The sequence below is a fragment of the Mixophyes fleayi genome, chromosome 12, assembly GCF_038048845.1.
Source record: "Mixophyes fleayi isolate aMixFle1 chromosome 12, aMixFle1.hap1, whole genome shotgun sequence".
NCBI lineage: Eukaryota > Metazoa > Chordata > Amphibia > Anura > Limnodynastidae > Mixophyes > Mixophyes fleayi.
The window spans coordinates 16,436,110-16,458,102 of NC_134413.1; the positions used below are offsets into that span (position 1 = coordinate 16,436,110).

The window sequence follows — 21,993 nt, forward strand, 5'->3', positions numbered from 1 at the left end:
CCTTCAAAGTGATGGGGCCATTTCGTCCCTGTTGTCGTCAAGATTGATTGTCCCGAGGGAACAAAGAGATTTGGGTTATTACTTAAAACTCTTTCTTGTGCAAAAACCGGATTTGTCCTTCCGGCTCATTCTGAACCTGATGTCCCTCTACTTACACTTGAGGGTGGCCAAATACAGAATGGAGTCAGTTCGCTCTGTGATCAATCCCATGAAACAGAACAAATGTCTTGCTTCCGTGGATGTCGAGAATGCATATCTTCACGTCCCGGTATGGTGAGGCCACCACATCCTCCTCCAGGTTTGCGCATCCCATTACCAATTCAGAGCTCTACCCTTTGGTCTGGCAACAGCACCATGGGTATTTACAAAGGCAGTCATGGCAGCACTCTTATGGACTAAAGAGGTGACAGTAATACCGTACCTAGTAGTCCTTTTGATAAAGGCGACCTCTGCCCCTCTTCTTCGATCCTACTTGCGTTTGACAGTGGAAATGCTGGAATTGCACTAGTGGGTCATAATTTTGAAAAAGTCCAGCCTTGTCCCGGCACAGCACAGCGCATGAGTTTTCTGGGTCTCCTATTCGACACTAGGTGTCAGAGGGTGATTTTTTTAACCCAGGAAAATATTCTGCCCATTTGCAAACAGGTGACAGCCTTGTTGTCTCTCGGGCACATTTCCATCCTCCTTTGCATGAAACTAATGGGGAGGATGGTATCTCGTTTCAAAGGTGTACAGTTTGGTTGCTTCCACTCCTGGACTTTCCAGAACGAGATCCTTGCCAGGTGGTCGAGGTCCAATCCTCTATTGATGGTGCAGTTGTTCCATCTGTTGTCAGCGACCCCTTAGTCTCTCCTGTGGTGGCTCTGAAGTCGAGAAATCTCAATCAGGGGTGTCCCTTTTTAATGTGGGACTAGACTACCGTGACCACAGATGCCAGCCTGCAGGGATGGTATGCAGTGATGCTGAATCCTCCGTCTTCAGGGGCTTTGGTCCCGGGAGAAAGCAAAGTTACTCATCAACATCCTCGAGCTACAGCAGTTTTCAGTCTTCTGGTGCAGGCTCAATTCCTTCTGAGGAACAGTCCCATTCGGACCCAGTCCGACAATTCCACGGCTTTGGCGTATATAAATCACCAAGGCAGGGGAGGGGACCAGATGTCCCCTAGCTTTAAAGGAGGCAGTCAGGATCATGTGCTGGGCAGAACATCATGTCCCAGCGATCTTGGCTATTTTTCATCCCAGGGGTGGACAATTGGGAAGGTGACTTCTTGAGTCGCCATACCATTCATCATGGGGAATGTTCCCTCCATCCGGAGGTGTTCGATCAAATTGTGGAAAGCTGGGGACAGATGGACGTTGACATGATGGGCTCTCGACTGAACCACAAAGTGGCTCAGTATTGTGCCAGAACCAGAGGTCCACAGGCATACCTAGTGGATGACATGACCATTCCCTGACGATACCCACGGATTCTCATGTTACCTTGGCTGCTGAAAAAGGCCAAGAGGGAAAGGGTGCCGGTAATTCTGCTGGCCGAGAAGGTCATGGTACACCAATCTTCTCAGCATGGCCATAGAACCACTCTGGAGACTTCCTCTCAGAGTCGATCTTCTAAGCCAGGGTCCGTTTTTTTCCACCAGAACTGTCTGAACTTCCCCCAAATTAATGTGATCGAGAAAAGAGAATTTTTGTACTCACCGTAAAATCCATTTGGGGGACACTGTTCTCCCACCCTTGTGTTCTGGTGTTTTGGTTGTATGGTTTTTGTTTCAGTGTTACTTTAGTCCTTAGGGCTTTGTTAGTTAAAAACTGAAGGACCTCCATACAGAAGGTATAGAGGGGAGGGAGCAGGCCAGACAAGTTGTACCCCATGGTAAGCAAAATCCTTTTTTTGGTCTGATCCTTCCAGATATAGATTATTCAACTAATCCAATCGGATTATCAGTAGAGTTGGCCACCGACATTTTATTGAATTTATTAATCTATTGTCACCCACACATGTTGAGTCTTTAACAATTTAGTCAACAAAACTATCTGATTGTAACGTATGGCCATTTTTATTGGCTTTGTGCATTTCAGTTTTGCCATCAAAATCTGAATCCAATTAACTCTGTCACTTCTTGTAGAGTAATAGAAGAGATTATAAAAAATATATATAATTGTGACACTTCTCCTTAAATTTAATATGCAAATTATATGATGCAATTGTTTCTGTTTTTGATGGAACCTTTTTGTAAAATGATTCAGTACTTGTTTAACTGCTAAAACATGGATATTGTGCATTTCTATCACCAGCGTTATAGTACGAGGACTGGATTTGGGAAACACTGGTCTACGACCAAAAAGTGGAGATGTTGTCCATAGCAACTAGTTTTATTCTAGTTATCATTTATCTTATACATTCTACAAAATGACAGTTAGAATCTGGTTGCTATAGGCAACATCTCGACTTTTCAGACCCGCAGTTTAGTAAATCCAGCCCCTAGACTTCAGTTAAACTGTACAAAGAAATTAACTGCAGTCCGTAGTCGGAGCAGGTATAAATCTCTGTAAAATCACGTATGGCACACTAGGTGTGGCTAGGATATGAGTTGAACGTTATTCATCATTTTGTGCCTTTTACAGGGCGGTCTCCTCCTTACCAAAGCACAAGAAAGGCTTTTGGCTGGATGTTGCTATGGCGGTAGGAAGCCGTTCGGCCGAGCAGTGCCAAGAGAAATATCTGGAGAAACAGCAAACCAAGTCATCAAAAGCCCAATCCAAGAAGAAACCTGATACAGCCAAGAAAAAAAAGCAAGAGAGTAATAACAAATGGCAAAAATAATGAGCTTTCAAGGGCTTGTTTCCTGTAGTTTTGCTAGGTTGCAGTACATGAGGCAGTCCACTAGATGTCAGTGTTGTACTGTTGTCTTAATGGAAAGTCAACTGTTTTCATAGTGTGATTGTTTTAGAATGTGCTGTGTAAGCTTTCCTCAAAAAGAGAAAGTTTTATAGGGCAGTTATAGCAACAGACAGTGTATCAGATGAATACTTAAGACATACATATTGTATGCCCCTCCCCATCTATTTCACATGTAATCACACAATTGTAGAAATTTAGTGGAACTTTTTCGAAAAATCGCTGCTCCTTATAATTTACAGGCATTCTTTGTGAACTATGGGGTTTGTTTGTTTTTTTTGTAGTGTTTTTTTTTTTTTTTTTTTACTTTCCTACTATGAAAGTTGTATGCTGAAAATAGGCCCATTATAAAATGAAAAGTACAAAATTGAAAAGAATTAGATTGGTGTATATATACTCAGAAATCCAACTTCTGGCAGTAGACAACTTGCTTGTAAATGCAGAACGAGCTTCAACATCCATCTCCTGTATTGTCGTTCCTCCACCTGTGGAGTATTTTCTATGCTGTTTTCCCATTGCTTGAATCTGGATCCCTGTGAAATGATAGACTACCTACATGCTCATGAATAGCTGCCTACACTGTCTGCAAGTGACGGGTCTACTTTAAAAATATACTTCTAGATGCCTAGGGGTGCGGTCATAGGCTGAGCTTACTATCTAGGACATGGCAACTGGGCAGTTAGTCGGTCTTTTGCTGGGGTACTTTCTCTTTTCACATACACGTCCTTGTGATCTATTTGTGGTGGTTTCTCCTGACCGCTGGGCACAGAGGTCATTAGCAATGTGCAGCTACAACAATCAGAATGTTGGGTTGTCCTAGCGTGGAAAAAAAAAGTGTGTTCTGCTCGTGCATTTAAAACTGGGTGAATTTGCCATCGTGCATGGCAACAAGAGGGCAGAATTGCTGCAACAGGCAGATCACACAGACATCTAACCACAGCGTTCAAGGGGGATTTCAGTCACATAAAACTAGACTATACAGCAGATGGTGGAGGACAAACAGGAGCAGTAAGCCAGTGGGTTATCTTGTATAGTTAAAGCTGCACTAACACCTACTGTAAATGTTATACTAATGTGCTCCTTCCCCCTCACTGAAGTCAGGGGCTGATCCGTGCAACAGTGCGGTTTTAAAATTGGTGGGTGGGGAATAAGGGACATTTATGGGAACTGGTGCAAAGGCAAAAGTTGATACTGGGAAACTTAGTTTTTATTTGGATTGTGTTGCACCAGTTTGTATAAATACTCCTCATTACTTATAATAATTTCCCTTGAAATATGTTTGGCAGATGTGCTCTTAAGTTCTATATCGCCACAATACAGTAGTGTCATGAAGTGTCCTTACATTCCGACAGTTCCGTTACACCAACCATCTCCCAGACATAGAACACTGTACACACTAATAAAAGGCAGTGCAATGTAACTTGTTGCTGTGCTGGACATAATCTGATAACTGGATGTGATCTTTGTCCCACAGATAAGAGTAACGAAAAGGAAACTGTAAAAATCACAGCGAAAGTGGGAACTCTGAAAAGAAAGCAACAGATGCGGGAGTTTTTGGATCAGATTCAGAAGGATGACCACGACGATCTGTTCAGCGCTACCCCGTTCCAGAACAAGAAAGTAAAGGTAAGGTACAGCGATGGGATTGCAGTATTATATTACACTATAACAATGTATATCCATCCTCCATGGTCTACAGCACAGCGTTCCAGGCTTTGGGGGACATTTATGGGAATATTTATGTGGATTTAATGGGAAGTTTGGAAAAACAGCAGCAAAAATCATGTAGGTTCCCCCGCGCGCTAAGAAGTTAAAATCTGTTTGGTTGCTGTGTCGGTCGCCATATTTCCTCACAGTATGTTTTTATATAAACGTCAACGTTCCAATTGCACATGTTCTAGAGAGGGAGAGAGAAGATTGAGGTCAGGCTGTCGGAGGATACCAGGGTACAGTGCCCTTTGCATTATACCACAGAGGGTTTATTTGTATTTTGTTTTGTACAGTGATTGAATTGTGTTGTTTGATCTCATTGTAGCTCTGCACACTCTGAATTTTGCTGTCTTGTGTTTTTATTTTGATCACGCAGCTGCCGACCTTGAGAGCCAGTCACGAGGACGATGTCTTCCAGCTGGCGAATCCAGACCCCACCACGCCCTCATCTTCTGTTTTCCCACTGGCGTATACCCCTCAGTGTGAGCATATCACCCCCGGAATGCTGGAGACCATTAACAAGTGAGGCTTGAATTGCGTGTAACCAGAAGGTGATGGGGGGGGGTTGGGTTGGGGGATGCTTGTACAATAACTACGGCTTTAATTAGGTGGTTTCGTAGAACCGGGATTCCACAGCAGCTTTGTTAGGCCTTGACCAAAACTTCAAATTACATGTCTGGTGTGTGTGCTGTGATGTGACTGGCCCTGGCCTGGAATCTAGCGTTAAAAGTAGAAAAAAAAAAAAAGTATAAGAGTTTTTATTACATAACATTCTTCTATTCAATCCAACCTGGGTAGGAAATACTCATTGATGAGAAGCTAGCTTTACACTGCCCCAGAGTGATGTAAGATAAAGAAGCATCACCCTCCTATGCAATGTCTGCTCCCTGCAGATGGATTATTGAAGTGTGCACATCAGTTGTTTCCGGTATATTATTTTGTTTAGCAATTCACAAGCTTTAATATTAATGTTCACAAAGTGGCTTTACTTGCTCAATATGAAATATACTTATTCCCACAGATCTAACAATGACAAGTATGTGTACAGGATTCAGAAGACCTCAAAAAGAGACAAGTTTATGAACTGGGGCAATATAAACAAGAGAACGGTATGTACGGGCTATATTCTGCCTCCGGAGAAGTGTATTTATGTTGCAGGATTGTGTTATCACACTACATGTGTTCACTACGCTGCAGACTTCACTACATGTATAGGTCTGGTTGCTAGACTGGATGTCTGATTAGAACGTAACATGGCATCATACAAACATTTTCATCAGTGCAGTTCTGTACAGCAAGCAATGTCTGGTTTGGGGTAAATAGAGTTTACTAATAATGAAATGATCAGGTGGGATGACAGGTGGAGGGCCAGTGCTTATAAAGTCTGTTACCTACACCAGGCGGACGCAGCTTCTCAATATGGCTGGTGCTTCACTAATATCCCTGGATCCTAGTGAAATTACTGACTGTATTCTCATGAGCGTTGGTTCAGCTCACAAAATTACCTACTTTCACTGTGTGTGGGTGACAACTGATCTGTAATTGTGAAGTGTTGTCAGATGTTTGGTAGAGATTGCTGCCTGGAGATGTACCAGATTGGATGTAAAAAGCCAACTTATTAAGTGCTATTTAGTTCCTTCTCTGTCATTCCTTTGTTTTTTTTTTTTTTTATTATTATTATTATTATTATTATTATTATTAATCTATGGAGAGACACCAGTGCAGAACAGTTATAGTTCTTTGTTGATTTGCATGTCTGCTAAGATTTGTACCTACCCAGTTTGCCCCCATATACCAATGCACATCTTATTACACGCCGCCTCAGGTGGGCAGCCTGCAGTCGTGACTGCCCGATATCATGGGGTACAGGGGCTCTTTACTGGGCCGGAGGTCTCCTGTCCCACAGGACACAGTCACAGGGAAGTAGACTACTCGTTCCAACTCTGAGGACCTTCTACTTCTCCTGTAGCATATATCTGTGACTTATATAGTCAGCAATCCAGGTTTTGACCACAAACTGGTACTCCTGTAAGGCGCCGTTTCATGTCCTTCACCAAGAAATTATAGTATTGCAACCGGTTACTGAATATTTCCCTAAGGTGGTTTCCACTTTTCACCTGGACTTGGTTTAGTCCTTTTGTCCATCCTTATCGCAGCCATTGAAGTTGGCGTTACACCCTTTGGATGTGGAATATGCTTTACAGTCTTACATCTGTGCTACCACCCAGTCCGGGATCTGACTCAAAGGCGGCATCAGTAGACGTCAGTGTTGGGCATACGTTTTTGCAGGCTTCAGTTTCTTCTGACCATAGTGGCCTCTGGTTACTTGTCGGTCTTAAGGACACCTTTGTGATATAACATTGTTCTTCTTGTGTTCTCCAATGTAATAAATGAGAACTGGATTTCTGTACTTCCAGTAAAGTCCTTTTACTTTTTCTGCTGTATCTCTGGCTCCAGCTACAGGGCCAGTCTAAGTCCTGATTACCAGTGATAACATGTTTGCAATCGGGAGCAACTGTAAAATGTATTTCTATGGTCAGTAGACATTAAGAACATCCTAATGTATTTTAAGGGTGGACCTTTTTTATTTACTGTTTTATCATGAATGCCTTTATTATTAACTGGTGACATTAATTCAATTATATTTCTTTTTTGCAAATTTATAATCCACATCTGTATTGGACGTACTTGTGTAATAGATCTGAAGATACAATGCACTGATGGATTCAGGTGCAGCTCTGCTCTGTTTCTTGTTGAATTCGGGAGTACGCAGAGCCAATTTGAAAAAGCGCTTATAGGCTTGATTAATCAGACCCTATCTGATGAAGATTATCTTTGATCTCTTGGGGGTATGGCCTGCAGTCAGTCTGCTGAAAGCGTTGCCCACACCCACCCAGAGTCCCCCCGTCCCCCCCAATGAAATCTACAAGGAAAGGATTTAAGAGCGTACAGAAGGTCTGTTTCTCAAGTACCTTCCATCATACCATATGTTTTTATTTTATTTTTTTCTTTGTTATAGGGTGGCTTTCCCCATGCAACACCCACTTCTCGAAGAACGCCCTATTCAAAGAAAGGTAATTTGAATTAATTCAGTTCACAAAGTATTAGCTGTATTGTACTGCTGACAATTGCGGTTATATAAGTGCGAATTTTTTCTAAAGTGAATGATTTTCTATCATGTAACATTGGCTGACACCGGTATCTCATAGGGCAGCGTTCTGGTCCTCAGGGACAGCCAACAGTACATGTTTTCCAGATCTCCTCACAGAATCACAAGTAAAATAATTAGCACAACCTGTGTCTGATAAATAGATGTCCGCTGCAGATAGGGAGAAAATGTTGCCAGAAGTTGCTGTGTCCTGTCTGTAAACACTCAGTTGACACTTTAGGGTGATGGCATCAGACATAATTATGAACCAGGGAGAACATAATCACTAGAACGCAGATGGCTTCTGCACCTTGTTGCTTTTGACAGTTATTGTGGGTTTTAAAAGCAAAATGTGTTTACGGCCTATAGAGTGACATAATTTGTTGTGTCGCTTACTGACGATCATGTCACTCTGTCAGTAAGTGTCCTTTCTTATTGCCAACCGGCGGGGAAACTAAGATTTAAAACCTCTTCCATTAGGGCAGTTTCATATTTGTACATAAGTTAGTGTCGTAGAACATTATCAAGATGTCTATAGAAGGGTCATGTGGCCCCCTGATTTATGGTCTGCTCCTGGGCTCTAAACCTAATTTTGGATGATCTGCAGGCACTGTATGTTATTTGTTTATAAAGCGGATGTCTTTCGTTTTTTTGAATCTGGAGAACTCTGGGATTTTGTGGCAATCTTTTAAGCACAAAGAGTATCCAAATTAGCAACACTTTGTGTATCTGTCTCCCCTTCTCCTATGGTCTGTCAGCGTTCCTGTTATACATAATATCCTGTTACTGTACTGCTTGTCAACTAAGCTGAGGTAGTAGTGCTGTAGATGGAGTTTCCGCCATGATATCTTATCTTGCTAGATCCATCGTACCCTCAGTTTCTTCCCTCCTGTAACTGCGTCAGTTTTCTAACCCACTCTCTCATTGACATTCTTCAGTAAGACTTCTGCCCTCTAAACTTGTACCGAAACTGCCCCTGCTAAAGTGACCAATGACCTACTTCTCCCTTCTCATAGTCCTTGTCCTCTCTGGAGCTTTCTACATTGTCAATCATTCTCTTCTTGACACCCTTCACTCCTTTGGTCTTTGTGAGTGTCGTCTTCTGGTTCACTTCTTACCTCTCAAGTCTCTACTTCTGACTCTTGCTTCCCTCCACTGGTGTTCTCCGGGGCTCTTTTATTGGGATGTTCTCTCCTCTACTCTTTTCTATCTACTCCTCTATCACCTATATGCAGATATCCAAATCTGCCTTTCTTCCCCTAACCTCTCACCCTTCTCTTATCCTTTGTGCTCAGTTGTCTCGGCACCATTTCCATTTCGATGGCCCAACAGTTTCTCAAACGTAATCTCGGCTTATATTTTCCTGTACTAATGCCAGTACCCCACATCTCTCTCACTGTTGACAACTTCTTCTCTCCCCTGTTCTCCTGAAATGCTGCCTTGGTGTCAAACTCAACTCCATCCTTCACATCCAGTCCATCTCCCAGTCTTCTCATCTTCTCCACTTTCCTAAAAATACACCCCTTCCACTCAGGAAGTAACTAAAACACTGGTGTACTTGCCTGTTATTTCCCACCTTGACTACTGTAACCTTCAGCTCACCTCCCTTTCCCCGCTACATGCTTACCTACACTACCCCTTTCTGTCCACTGTACTTCCTCCATCCACAACATTGTCATGTCCTGTTTGCACTTATTGTCTCTTATTACCCTCTCCCTAAGTTCTCTTATGTCTTATGCCAAATGTTCTGCTGTTTGTGCACTTACACGCTGGAATTCATCCCAGCATCTGTGCTAGCTTATGATTGTCTATGTATGTGTTATAATGCTTCATTGTATTCATGTATTTGTTAATATGTTATCTATAAGAGAATTGTCTAGACCTATAAATAATTGAAGGTAACATGTGGTCCACAGCCCCAATATTACTGACACTTGGCATGAAAACATCTATGTGAGACTTGGGGTAACTAAACTATTCCTGTCGGGGTATGCACATATATATCCAATGTGGAAAGGTGGCTTGTGTTCAGTTAACCCTTACAATAAAAAGTGGGATTAGTTCGCTTAATGCAAACCAACTGTTGCCATTATAGGCTAGACCTAGATATCTTCAATAGTTTAGGACCACTCATTGTAAGAAGGACATAGGAGAACATTAAAGGGTACAGATGTGGGCAATCTCACTAATAAAGGGTATGGAAGGGTTAAATATAGAGGTTAGAAGAAAAAAGGCTCGTTAAAAGGGACCTAATTAACATGTAGAAATACATCCAAGGTCCACACAGAAGACAAGGGATCCAAATGTAGAAATGTTTCACCATGAGCATAGGATAGGATTCTTTACTGTAAGAGTGGTAAAATGTGGACTTTAAAATTGGTTTGTGTGTCTCTTACAAGTAATGATATATGTGGCTATAATTACTAGAGACTTTATCAGATTCCCATCCTTAAAAAATAACACCTCTTCCGTAAAGCCTACCAACCATCTACTTGACCACCTCACCACCTCCACTCGCTCTCCCATCTCTGTTCTGGCTCCCCCTTGTGCCTGTTCTGTCTAACCTCCCTTAGGATGTAAGCTCACATGAGCAGGGCCCTCTTCCCTCCTGTCTCCTCACCTGTTCTTCTGCTCTGTGCTTATTGCATCTGCCTGCCTGGAGTTTCTGGAGTATTGTTATTTTTTGTTTATTGTTCTGTACTGTTTCACCCTGTATAGTCTACTGTTTGTACTGTGTGCGGCGCTGCGGAAATCTTGTGGCGCCTAACAAATAAATGATAATAAAAATCCTTGGAAGTCAGGTAATAATTATTGCTGCCTCCTTGTGAGGTTGAATTGGTAATTGTTGCACTGGAGTTTTTTTTTTGTTTTTCTGTATGACCGCAATTAGAATGTATGAAGAGTTGGACTTAATGAACTTTCACTAACTAGAATTAACCGTTCTCCTTTCCTGAACACGGGGTGGGATGGGAGACCCATCCTCCCCTATTATAATCTGCCACTGCTCAGAGACCAGCTGGCCTAACATTTAGCATAGGGACAGATCATAAGGCTTAAATGATTTAAAAGCCAAGTAGGAACAACGCTGCTAAATGAGATACTGATTTCTTAGCGATCCCAGTGAGAATTCATTCAATGTTCTGGACTTACAACACCACTGGGAGTCGATGACTCTTCCAGGCTATACTAAATCGGTAATAACTTGTACATATGTTTGTCTGCCAGTTGTAGGAACTAAAGACACGTCTGTAATTGGGAAACTCTTCAAAAAGGATGATCCAGTAACTTCCGATGACGAAGAAAAAGATTATTATTTTTCAGACTCCTCTGCAGAGGGCAAATAAACTATTTTTGATATACCATGTAAATATAAAACGAACTTGTGGCCTGACAACGTAATTTCCCTAATGTTTGTCTTTTTTATAAAAAAAAAAAAAAAAAGTTCAGTTCGTGGCCTTTTAACTCTACCTGGCATTGGGCAGATCTATCTTAAATTGTATTATGTGAATAATTTACAGTTTCTATTATGTTCCACTTTCCATAGATCTTTACTCTTTTTAATCTGTGAAACACTTTCAGATTTGTACCAACATTGCTTGTATAAAGATTGTTCCCATTTCAACTCACTTCTGTGTTTTTGTTTTTAAATAATTTGAGATCTATAATATTTAAGTGTTACATTTTTACTTGAATAAACTTTTAATGAATTGACATTATTTGCAGGTATAGTGTCTACATCACATTCTGGTTTATTAGGGGGTAATTCCTGAAGCCACAGGAGCTGGTGTAAAACGAATTAATAACCAGAATGGAAATTGGTATTTGGAATCTTGTGTTTTATGATAAAAGTCAGGCTCGTACCTTCCTTTTGTACTTGTTTTAAGTAGAGCGTTTAAAGGAGAGTGATCTACAGTCCCTAACACCCAAGGGTGAAGTCTCTGCACTCATCTTCAAAACCTTCCCCCATTCACACTATTGACTCCACTCTTCTCTAGTTCCCTCACTGTATTCTCACCTTCATCTCTCCCCTGACATTCTCATCATCTCCAGCCTCATTCTTCCTTTTGCCTCCAAATGACTTTGCGGTTGCACGTGTCTCTGAAACCACCCTCCCAAAACAGGTTAATCTACTTAGTCACTTCTCCATACTCATCCTCCTGGACTTCTGATACTTTGACACTGTTAATCACCCTCCTCTCCTGCCCTTTGTGACAGTCCTTTCCTACCTCTTCAACTGCTCCTTCAGCGTGTCCAGCTCCAGCACATTCTCCCCTCCACAGCCCTGTTTTTCTCACTCTACACCTCTTGGAGAACGAATTTGCTCATTCTGCTTCCAGTACCACCTCCACACTGACCTAAATCTACCTCACCTCCACTAACTTCTGTCATATGCCCAATTGTGTTTCTGCCATCTCCACACAACAATTGCAAAACAGGATTACTCTCCTCCCAGAGTCACCACTTCCCACTGACAACCCCACTACACTTTCCTCAGTCTCAAGATTTCGCTGGCTGCTTTACTCTTCACATCCAGTTTCTCTTCCACCTTAATGATAGAATATGCTCTCTAATTTTTTATTTATAGGGCTCCACAAGGTGTCTGTAGCGCCGTACATGGACAAACAATATCACAGTACAAGTTGAGACAGCACAGAACAATTAACAATAAGCACAGTAACTCAGGAAGCTCAAAGCACAGCTAGAGAGAGGGATGATCAGCATACATTGGTAGCCTGAGCCCAAGAGGGAGAGTGCGGATGACAGGTAAGAGCCACAGAGTGGTGGCGAGAAAGCGAGAGGGGTCAGGGAGTTGAGTAGCTGGAGAGCAGAGTTAGACGTGGTGGAAACAGGAGGAGAGATGGCCCTGCTCAAAGGAGCGCTCAATCTAAGGGCAGGGGTAGACAGACGGACACAAAGGTGAGAGAAAGGGGGAGGGAACGGAGGCTGAATCAACAAAAGGGGGGAGAGGTAGACGATGAGGTAGAAAGTTAAGTAGGAAGCTGGAAGGCTTTTTGAAAAAGGTGGGTTTTTAAAGCCCATTTGAAACTGGACAGATTGGGGGATGTTCTGATGGAGTTTGTTCCAGTGGAGGCGGGCAGTGCGGGAGAAGTCTTGGATACGAGCATGAGAGGAGGTAACCAGAGGGGAAGAGGGCAGATCAGAGAGGGTGGGATGGAGTGTGAAGAGAGATGAGGTTGGAGATGTAGGGAGCAGTGGAGTTGGTGAGGGCCTTGTATGTGAGTGTGAGGAGCTTGAACAGGATTCTGTAGGGGAAGGGGAGCTAGTGAAGGGCTTATTAGAGGGGGAAGACAGAAGAGGAGCGGCTGCGTTAACTACAGATTGAAGGGGAGCGAGGGAAGCCAGTAAGGAGAAGGGTGCAGTAGTCCAAGTGGGAGATGATCAGAGAGTGGATAAGAGAGTTGGTAGCATCTTGGGAGAGGAAGGGACGAATGCGTGCGCAACATGTTGCGTAGCTGGAAGCGGCAGGATTTGGCAATATAGAGAATGTGAGGGGCAAAGGACAGAGAGAGAGAGGAGTCAAGGATGACACCGAGGCAGCAGAGTTGGGGGACAGGGGAGATCCTTCTCAAACCTCTATCACTGTTGACAACTCCTATCTGACATTCCACTCACCCATCTGTTCCCAGTCATTCTGTCTTGAATGCCCCAGAAACACATCTTCCTTTCTCATCGCTCCACATGGTTTGCTTTTTATTTTTTGTATTTATTTTCATTATAGAAAAAAAATAAAAAAATCTGTCAATGATGCAACAGCGCCGTGTTACTGAGTCGCCCCCATCCCACTGGTGGAGCAATACAGGAAAAGTTTCTGTTATTGGATAAAATTAACAATTTCTGTGCAAAATTCAAAATGGGAAAGAAAAAAGTCAATTTCTCACAGGATTCACTTAAACATGTAAATAAAACATTGTTAACCTATGATTTACATACAATCTGAATACTTTGTTTCCATAACATTTATTTACATATTTTACATAAACACATTATAAAGTGCAAAAGATAAAGGCATACAGAGGGTTGGACAGTATTGCACTGCAATAAGATTTCCCCCTACACAGAATTGGAAAAAACTGGAAAAAAAAAAACCCAGACAATACAAAGATATTCTATTCAGTGATTATAGGAGACTCTGCTTCCGTCTGCCACTAGAGGGCAGCATCTGTGGGTCAAACAGGTAATGGAGGTAGCGGTAGATTTCTTCAGCCTTCTGCCGACTCACTTGTCCTCGGCTCGCGATCTCGTCTACAGAACTGTAAAACGTTAATGAAGAGTAAACAAAACAATCTCAACTTTAAACAAAAGTAAATCTGGTTTCATATTACATCATAAGACCGACCATGCTTAGAGTGCAGCCCCCTTAGCTACAATATAGACGAGTGCAGGTCACAGGCTAGAAAACAAAGTTAAGTCTCATAAGGGTGGAAGAGAGGGGTAGTACCTGATTGGATGTCTGTACTAAACAGCCAATCAGCTGTCACCTTCCCATAGCATCATCGTTTTGACATCTTACCAAGTTCCCCAGGCTGACCTGCTTGGAGAACTCTACTATGACAACTACCTGCTAGTGAACAGCTATAATGTAAGTGAAGGTACAGTATAAACCACATGGCTACAGCCAGACATACAACATAATATCTATATATTTTTTTTTGTTCCTGATTGAATAACAAAGTTGTCAAGGTTTAACCATCACCTTTACCTACAAAAAAGTCATTTTGTCATCACTGGGAGCTCATCACAGAACAGAAGCACTTTATTAAGTAACAGGCTCATGGATAATTGGTTCACGTCACACAAAGGTGGCCTCCTCGTGTAGGCCAACAAGTGTAAAGAAAGTTGCTTTGCGAGGACACAGAGCTGTGCAACATTTGCGTTACCTGTTCGTCATCTGCCTGACGGAGCTGAAGAGCTGACACAGGTTTAGGGCAGTGATGTAGCTGACGTTGGGAATGGACAGATAGAAGTTCAGTGCTTCCTGCTTGTGACTGGTCACCTGGGTGGGTACGGATATACCAGTGTTCTTCCTCCGCTCCAGGGACGTCAGCTCTTTCAGTAACGCTGCCGTCTCCTCCTGGCTGGAGCTAAACAGGATCTGGACCCCAGCACTGGTTAAAGAGGACAACGTGCTGTCGTAATACTTTGTTCTCTGAAATAGCCGCGATGTTTCTCCTGCAAACAAACACACAGTACAATTTTATATTCGATCCTACAGCATAGAAAACACAGTGCAGAACTAAAACATAAATATTATTCACAAATATGTATATAAGCCCTGATATTTAATCCTAGAACCTCCACTTTGTTGCTGTGATTCAGGGGGAAGCTGGGGACAGCTGGATTCATTATAGACGTCCTGTGATTTGCAGTTGTTTTGGGATTATGTCCCAGCATTCCTTACCAGATAGCCAACCTAAGTCACCACCGATGCTGCATAACTATAACCAGCACATTTACACATCCGGTCCCACCTATCAATGAGCCACGTCCCTTCATAGGGGGGGGGGGATGTGTTCAGCATAAGAAAGTTCATTGAAAAAAAAACACAACTTGGAAATACCTATACCGCCTTAAATCCTACACAATGATAGTTAATTAGAAAAGTCTCCCTGGCTTTAGCTGTTTCTTTCCATACTACTGAATTGTTGAATTCCATTTTTAATATATCAGGTAAGTACAAACATCACCTACACCTAATGCCTTCACATCGCAGCAGCCTCCATTGCCCACACACAGATGACAATGGGAGGATTTGCTACTCGAAGTCAGAAAATAATCCAACTGATCAGCTTTTTTTTTGTTCTAAACTTTGGCAGAATTTAGCAATAAATAAATCCAGTGACTTTGAAAATTTTGCATGAATGAAGCACTAGGACATCTGCTGAATGTTAGCAGATGTCCTTCGATAATAGAAATGTTGTCCCTTATATTGTGGGAATGCCCTATGGCCTGGAGTCTGCGAACGCCTGGAAGAATGCAGTGCCGTTCTCACACAAGAGAGGGACTCACTCCAGGAAACTGCGCAAGTGAGCGAACTGGTTGTACACTGGGCGGAACCTTAGAACCTTAGCTTGCTGGGTAAAGGCAGAGTTTTCCAGATGGAGAAGGGTTAAAAAAAAAAATACTGTGAGCACTATATTATGTTACCTCAATAAAGGAGGGCTGCACCCCACAGGGACATCCATGTAATTCATTAAAGATATTCTTATTTCATATACTCAAGTCCACTGAGCTATTCCATCCAACCTATAGGCCAGTGTTGGCTAACCTGTGACACTCCAGGTGTTGTGAAACTACAAGTCCCAGCATACCCTTCCAGCAATAAGCTGCTATATATTAGCAAATCATGCTGGGACTTGTAGTTTCACAACACCTGGAGTGTCACAGGTTTAGCCAACACTGGGCAATAGCCTGTCCCACGCCTTTTTTTTTTTAAATACTGCACCAACACATGAACACACCTGGTTTCACCCTATCCTTCTCCACGATCAGACAAATCCTCTCGAACATGCCGTGTAGATGCTGGATCCGTTCCACCATTTTGCTCCTGTTTGCAATGTTTGAGAATTCCGACTGCGATTTCCTCTCCACCGATAGGCGGTTGCTGACGATATAGTCACAGCCCCCCAGAGAGCAAATGTCCACTCTGACACCATGAGTGGTCTTTAGGAAAGAGATGACCTCTGGTCCGGATGATATTTCCCGACTGTCTGCGAGGATGCACAGGGCCATGTCGCTGGCTGGGGATCTGGCCGTATTTAGGGTACAGGAACCCACCCACGTTGAATCAGAGGAGAGGTTTCTAACGCTATCGTCCGTCTGCAGGGTTGTATCAGAGGATATGAAATACAGGTTAATAAAACCACAAGGAGAAGTCATGATTGTAGATGATGAAAAATTAAACTACTTTTAAAGTTATGTTCAATGAAACAAGGTCAATGGTAAAGTATTTAATACTAGGATGTACCACTAGGGGCGCTGTGGTTTTGCTAGTCTAAGAACATTTCTTTCTTACAGGAAACACCAATGAGCACATCACCAGTGTTTCCTGTAGTCTTCACAAGTGCTGTGATCATGCATGGGTATGTCCTCTAGGTGGCAGTCTTCCACATTCAGATAGGCCAGTGCAGTGATGGCTAACCTGTGACACTCCGGGTGTTGTGAAACTACAATGCTTTGCCAGTAGATAACTAGTTGATAGCTGGCAGAGCATGCTGGGACTTGTAGTTTCACAACACCCGGAGTGTCACAGGTTAGCCATCACTGAGATAGGCAAACATCCCTTCCCTAAAAATGCCAATTTTTAACCGAAAGTCTCTCCCTGGCTTGTGAACAATGCTCAAAAAATATTTTAAACTTTTTTTTTTTAATAAAATATATTTAATAAATGTGAAAGTTAGAAATATACCTTGTCTGGAAAATGTGTAATCCCATTCGGTGTTTCGTGTCTAAGCAAAGATCTACTTTCTGCCTGAAAATCAAGCTGGTCTGACAGAGACGCCTGGAGATTAATCCTCTTTTGGCATCTGTCCCGCAGGGGCACATCGAACGCGTTAGTCTTTACAGTTAATAGATCTTTGTTCTTTATTGAGGAACCATTTAACAGCGGTTTGGTGGAACAGGACAAGTTTGATGACTTTGGAGGTGGCGATTTGACTTTGGCATCAGTTTCCTCATCGCTAGAGTCATCGTGAATGATAATCCGCCGTTTCTTTTTGGCAGGACACTCCTCGTTGGTTTGTTTGCGATGCGCTCCTTTGAGCTTTAACCTTCGTCGGGTACAATACTGTCTCCTCCCTTCAACGAAGCTGTCCTGCTGGAGAAGGTCGACGTCCACCTGTACTTCCTCTGTGCTGGACGACTCGTCATTCTCCTCTGTCTCATCCTCCTCTTCAACACAGAAACTGTCTTCCATGTAGCTCTCGTCCTGTTCTGGGATCTAAAGGAACCAAAAGAAAAGTGTAGTCGGAACTTGAAGCGTACACACAAAAATAAAATGTGTATTTTTTTTTTTAAGACCTTTTAAAATTAGCGATGCTCAGGTTCCTCGAGAACCAAACACACCTGAACTTAGGGGATGCAAGTACCGATCCGAGCTGTCGCGCCCCATTGGAGTTGAAAATGGGGCAAAACGTCATTGTGACGTCCTCGGATCTCGTAAGTTTTGAATTCCTTTTTAAGATCCAACATAACTGTGTGCCAATGTGTCCTAGATGTGCTAGGAACTGCCGTGTGTTTGTGTCATTGCTCTGTCGCTTACCATCCAGCCAGGTCGCTGCAGTAGTATGTAAATAATATTGTGATCTGGAGGTGGTCAAAATTAACTGCAAATGACTTGAAATTAGTGTTATTGAGGTTAATAATAATGTAGGAACAAAAAAAGAGCAAAAATATGTGATTTTAGCATATTTTAGGATTTTTTCTAAAGAAAATACAAAACCAAAATCAAAACCAGGGCACACGAGGGTGGTTTTGCCAAAACCAAAACACGAAGCTAATCCAGATCCAAAACCAGTTCACGGGAGTCAGTGAGCATCTCTATTTAAAATGTGATTAATTTAGAATTAGGATTAAATTGTCCCTATTCCCTACAAAGAGTGGAGGTACACACTAGGAACTAGAGACATCTAAAAAAAAAAAAAATGTCAAATTAAAACAGGTTTAGAAAAGAAATACTACAAGGAAAATGCTTTCAGTATATTCTGGTACTTCGGATACAACTACAGCTCTCCTCTGATTGGTTGGTTGGCTGCATTATCCAATCAGGGGAGTCCTGGTGAGACAAAGGCTGAGATGAAATTACATGAAAGCTCATCAGTCTCTTTGAGCTCAAGATGCGATTCCTTGTGGCAGCAGACACCCACCTGTGAGAAGACTGCCATACTGTGCCTCTTGTGTGTCAGTTTAAATCGGTTACCGACTGCCGGGCTGCGTACAGACTTCAGGTATATACCATGCATCTCAGAGTCTGAGAACAGAAGACAGACATCAGCTGGTTAGTCCACTGCATCAACAAGACAAGGGGAGGGTATACAAGGATCATGTATTTTATTTCATTCATTCTAACAATATTAGAGGTCACTGAGGAGCCATGGAACTCACAGGAGATTACTAATATGCTTATAAACTAAATGACACAGAGTGCAATACGAAGATTGTGAAACACGTGTGGGACACTTGGGCATGCTGAGGAGAACGATACCTAATGTGTCTTATGTTCCTTGAATCGGTCTACTTGTAAGTAAAGGGGTTGATGACTTTTGGACAACCCATTGTTAATCAGACCTCACACATACAGCAAACAGAGAAGGTCCCCGATCGCTCCCCCTCGTCACTAACTGTATCTGCAGTTTTGTTGCTTGTTTCCCTACAGAGCCACATACTGAATGCTGGAGAGTACGGCACCGGTTTGTGTTTGTTTTGCTAACTAAGGCAGCAGACTGAGTTACAACAAGATTCCGAGGCCTTGCCCAGCAACCCGCCATCCCCAGTGACACTTACCATTCAGACCTTGAGACAGCTGAGTGTTGTCATTGAGAAATCCCACAAGGGAAGTGTTCTGCTCATTTTCTGACTCGACGATCTCATCGGACGACACAAACTCCGCTTCTTCCGAAGACAGCTGGGCCTCATCATCTATAAACTGTCTGGCCGCAAGCTGCATTAACAGAGGTCAGTGTTAGCTTATTACTTCTCTGGTTTTGTTTGAAAATATTGCCTTATATTGTCTTTGCAGCTGTCTATCAAGCCTATTTAAGTCATATCTGGGTGTGTCTCACAAGCCAGCCCTAGTTAGATGTAAGCCCCTATATCTGGGAGGTGACTGCATTTTAAAGGTGTTTGAAGCATATAGGTCATCGTAGGACCTGCATACGAGATACCTGCAATGCTGGGATGCAGGCTTAAATGTTTTGATCAATATATGAACCAATACCTAATGTTTTTTATTTTCCTAGATACACACAGATATGCAGTGTTGAAGATAAACGATGACAACTTTCTTTTTGTTTTGTATAACCTTACAGAATGCTATATCTATGTGAACTTCATCAGACCATGGAAGCTCAAAGGAGCTGGTGGAGAGAGTACCCTTGATCGTGAATGGAACACAGGTGGTTCTACTCTGCTTCTTGGTAAATAAGTATCTTGCAATCTACTGTTCTCAGTTATCAGCCAGTTAGCTTCAAATCTCTATGTTGTCTTCAATAGGACACAGGAGCCCCGGTCACAATCAAACCTGTACATGAAATATTTTTAGTTCTGACCATCTCCTAAAACTTTACTTTTCTTTAAGATCTACTGGTGCGTTAAAGAACAGTTTATATGATTAATGAATTAACAGAGTGCTAACAATGATCCTCAAAATGCAATATATTTCAATTTGTCAAAACAAACAGAATTTTTCAAGTTATATAAAAAAAATATTTTGTTTAGTTCTCTTTTTGAAACTCTGCCTCTATTATATTTGGCTGTATCCTACAGCCCATAGCGGTCACTGTTGCAACAGAAAATTATCTACTGCATCCATAGACAGAAATAGCAACTATGCCTTTTCTAGGCTAAGAGGGTGGAAATCACAAATCGGATAAACCATTCAGGGCTTGTTCACACCTACTATAAGCTCATATACGTTTTATGTCAATTTATTTATAACTAATATCTCCCCACTCTTCCTATTGGAGAAGATGTTGGCGCTATATGAATTCTGTATAATAACAGCAATAATCTGTAATGATGAATTCGCTGGTTTCTCCCCACTTTAACTAACCTTCTTCTTCTTGGTGTGCTTAGAGCTTCTCACATCTTTTTGGAGACCCCCGAGCTGGTCATCGTCCGAGTCTATCTGCCAATACAAGCACAGAGGGAACACATTAAACCACACAACCTAATGAACTGTTCCAGTGTAACGATAGTCACGTCGCCCCCCTGGCTGCGCCAGGATCTTGGGAAGTGAGGTTCAGCAACAAAACCAGCTGGGTCATTACTGGCCAATCAGACTGAGCCATGTGTGAAAGGCTTCACTCAACAGAATGTGATGCAAACAGTTGATACATCTAATATCTGCTAAACGTAACTGACATTTAAATAAAAAACAAAAAAAAACAAAAACAAAAATAAAACAATTACATACCTAAACCACTATGACTGCATTTTTATTTATCTGAATCTTTTTTTTCCCTTCTCCTTTGCTAATAGATTCAAAATGTTAGTATAATGTGTACAGATGTAGTAATGTCGTACTACTGGGTGCTTTATAGACACCTGAAAGGTACAGCTGCAAAGTCTGTTAAAATCTAATTTTCACAAACCATAAATACATTGTAACAAACACCAGATTTCAAATGCAACCAGAGCCCGATTAAGATGCTACAGAGCCTAAGGCAACATACAAATGGGCTGTAGGAGCCTTGTTTGTCTATTGGATGACCCGGCTCTGACTGCGACAGTGTCTTGCTGATCTGTAAGTATCTTTGGATCGTTGGTCTACTGCAGGGGTGGGCAAACCTGTCCTCAAGGGCCATATCCAGTTCATGTTATTAGGATTTCTGTCTGTAGAAACAGGTGGGATAATTACTGACCCAGCCAAATAGATTAACTCAGCTGTGCATGATTAAAGAAATCCTAAAAACATGAACTGGATATGGCCCTTGAGGACAGGTTTGCCCACCCCTGGTCTACTGAGTAGAGCTTTGTATCTGAAATCTGCTGCTGCGACAGTATTTTAAGAGCTTGGTTATAAGGATAGTACAACATATATAATCTGTATCTGCCCTGATTAAGATGTTCACACACACTCCAAAACGATGGTGTGATGAAAACCGTTCTGTTGTTGGAGTACATTTTAACAATGGACAGTGTACACCATACGTGGTTATTTGTATGTACGATGAGATGGAACTTGAAGTGTCGGGTGACCTCTACTAAGTATACAAACTACATGACAGACAGTAAAAGCACAATTACCACCATCTAAAGAAAAATATTCCCCATTATAAATAAAGGGTCAGGGTCCAGTCGCTTCTAACAAAAAAAGGGAATGGGCTGTTTGCGGAGGACAAATCCAAGGACATGTACATCTAGTTGATGCCTTTCATTATCAGCCTTGAAAAGCAGCAGAATATATCGCTTTAAAGAATGATGGGTTGTTGCTAAGGAACAACGAGTCATTGACAATCAAATGAAATCCCCCCCTTCCCCTAAATTGCATTTATATTGTG

At 42.1% G+C, this 21,993-nt stretch overlaps 2 protein-coding genes across 4 annotated transcripts in view; one reads left to right on the forward strand and one right to left on the reverse strand.

Annotated features, from left to right (window-relative positions):
• The window catches only part of MIS18BP1 (MIS18 binding protein 1), a 36,871-nt gene extending 25,404 nt beyond the window's left edge, over positions 1–11,467 (forward strand). For 2 of the 3 annotated variants that reach the window (XM_075192158.1, XM_075192160.1), the window contains 6 exons: positions 2,625–2,800; positions 4,373–4,524; positions 4,985–5,130; positions 5,630–5,717; positions 7,628–7,682; positions 10,982–11,467. In XM_075192158.1, the coding sequence (XP_075048259.1) occupies positions 2,625–2,800; positions 4,373–4,524; positions 4,985–5,130; positions 5,630–5,717; positions 7,628–7,682; positions 10,982–11,100 (736 nt within the window). In that variant the 3' untranslated portion in view covers positions 11,101–11,467. Of the gene's footprint in view, positions 1–2,624; positions 2,801–4,372; positions 4,525–4,984; positions 5,131–5,629; positions 5,718–7,627; positions 7,683–10,981 lie in introns of those variants that run through there. The other variant, XM_075192159.1, reaches the window with a different exon arrangement.
• A 2,249-nt stretch (positions 11,468–13,716) lies between these two features.
• The window catches only part of FANCM (FA complementation group M), an 89,955-nt gene continuing 81,678 nt past the window's right edge, over positions 13,717–21,993 (reverse strand). The window contains exons 17-23 of the mRNA XM_075192157.1: positions 20,544–20,618; positions 19,277–19,433; positions 18,640–18,743; positions 17,184–17,714; positions 16,237–16,594; positions 14,656–14,947; positions 13,717–14,028 (exon numbers count right to left, since the gene is read on the reverse strand). Coding sequence (XP_075048258.1) covers positions 13,896–14,028; positions 14,656–14,947; positions 16,237–16,594; positions 17,184–17,714; positions 18,640–18,743; positions 19,277–19,433; positions 20,544–20,618 — 1,650 coding nt within the window. The 3' untranslated portion in view covers positions 13,717–13,895. The remainder of the gene's footprint in view (positions 14,029–14,655; positions 14,948–16,236; positions 16,595–17,183; positions 17,715–18,639; positions 18,744–19,276; positions 19,434–20,543; positions 20,619–21,993) is intronic.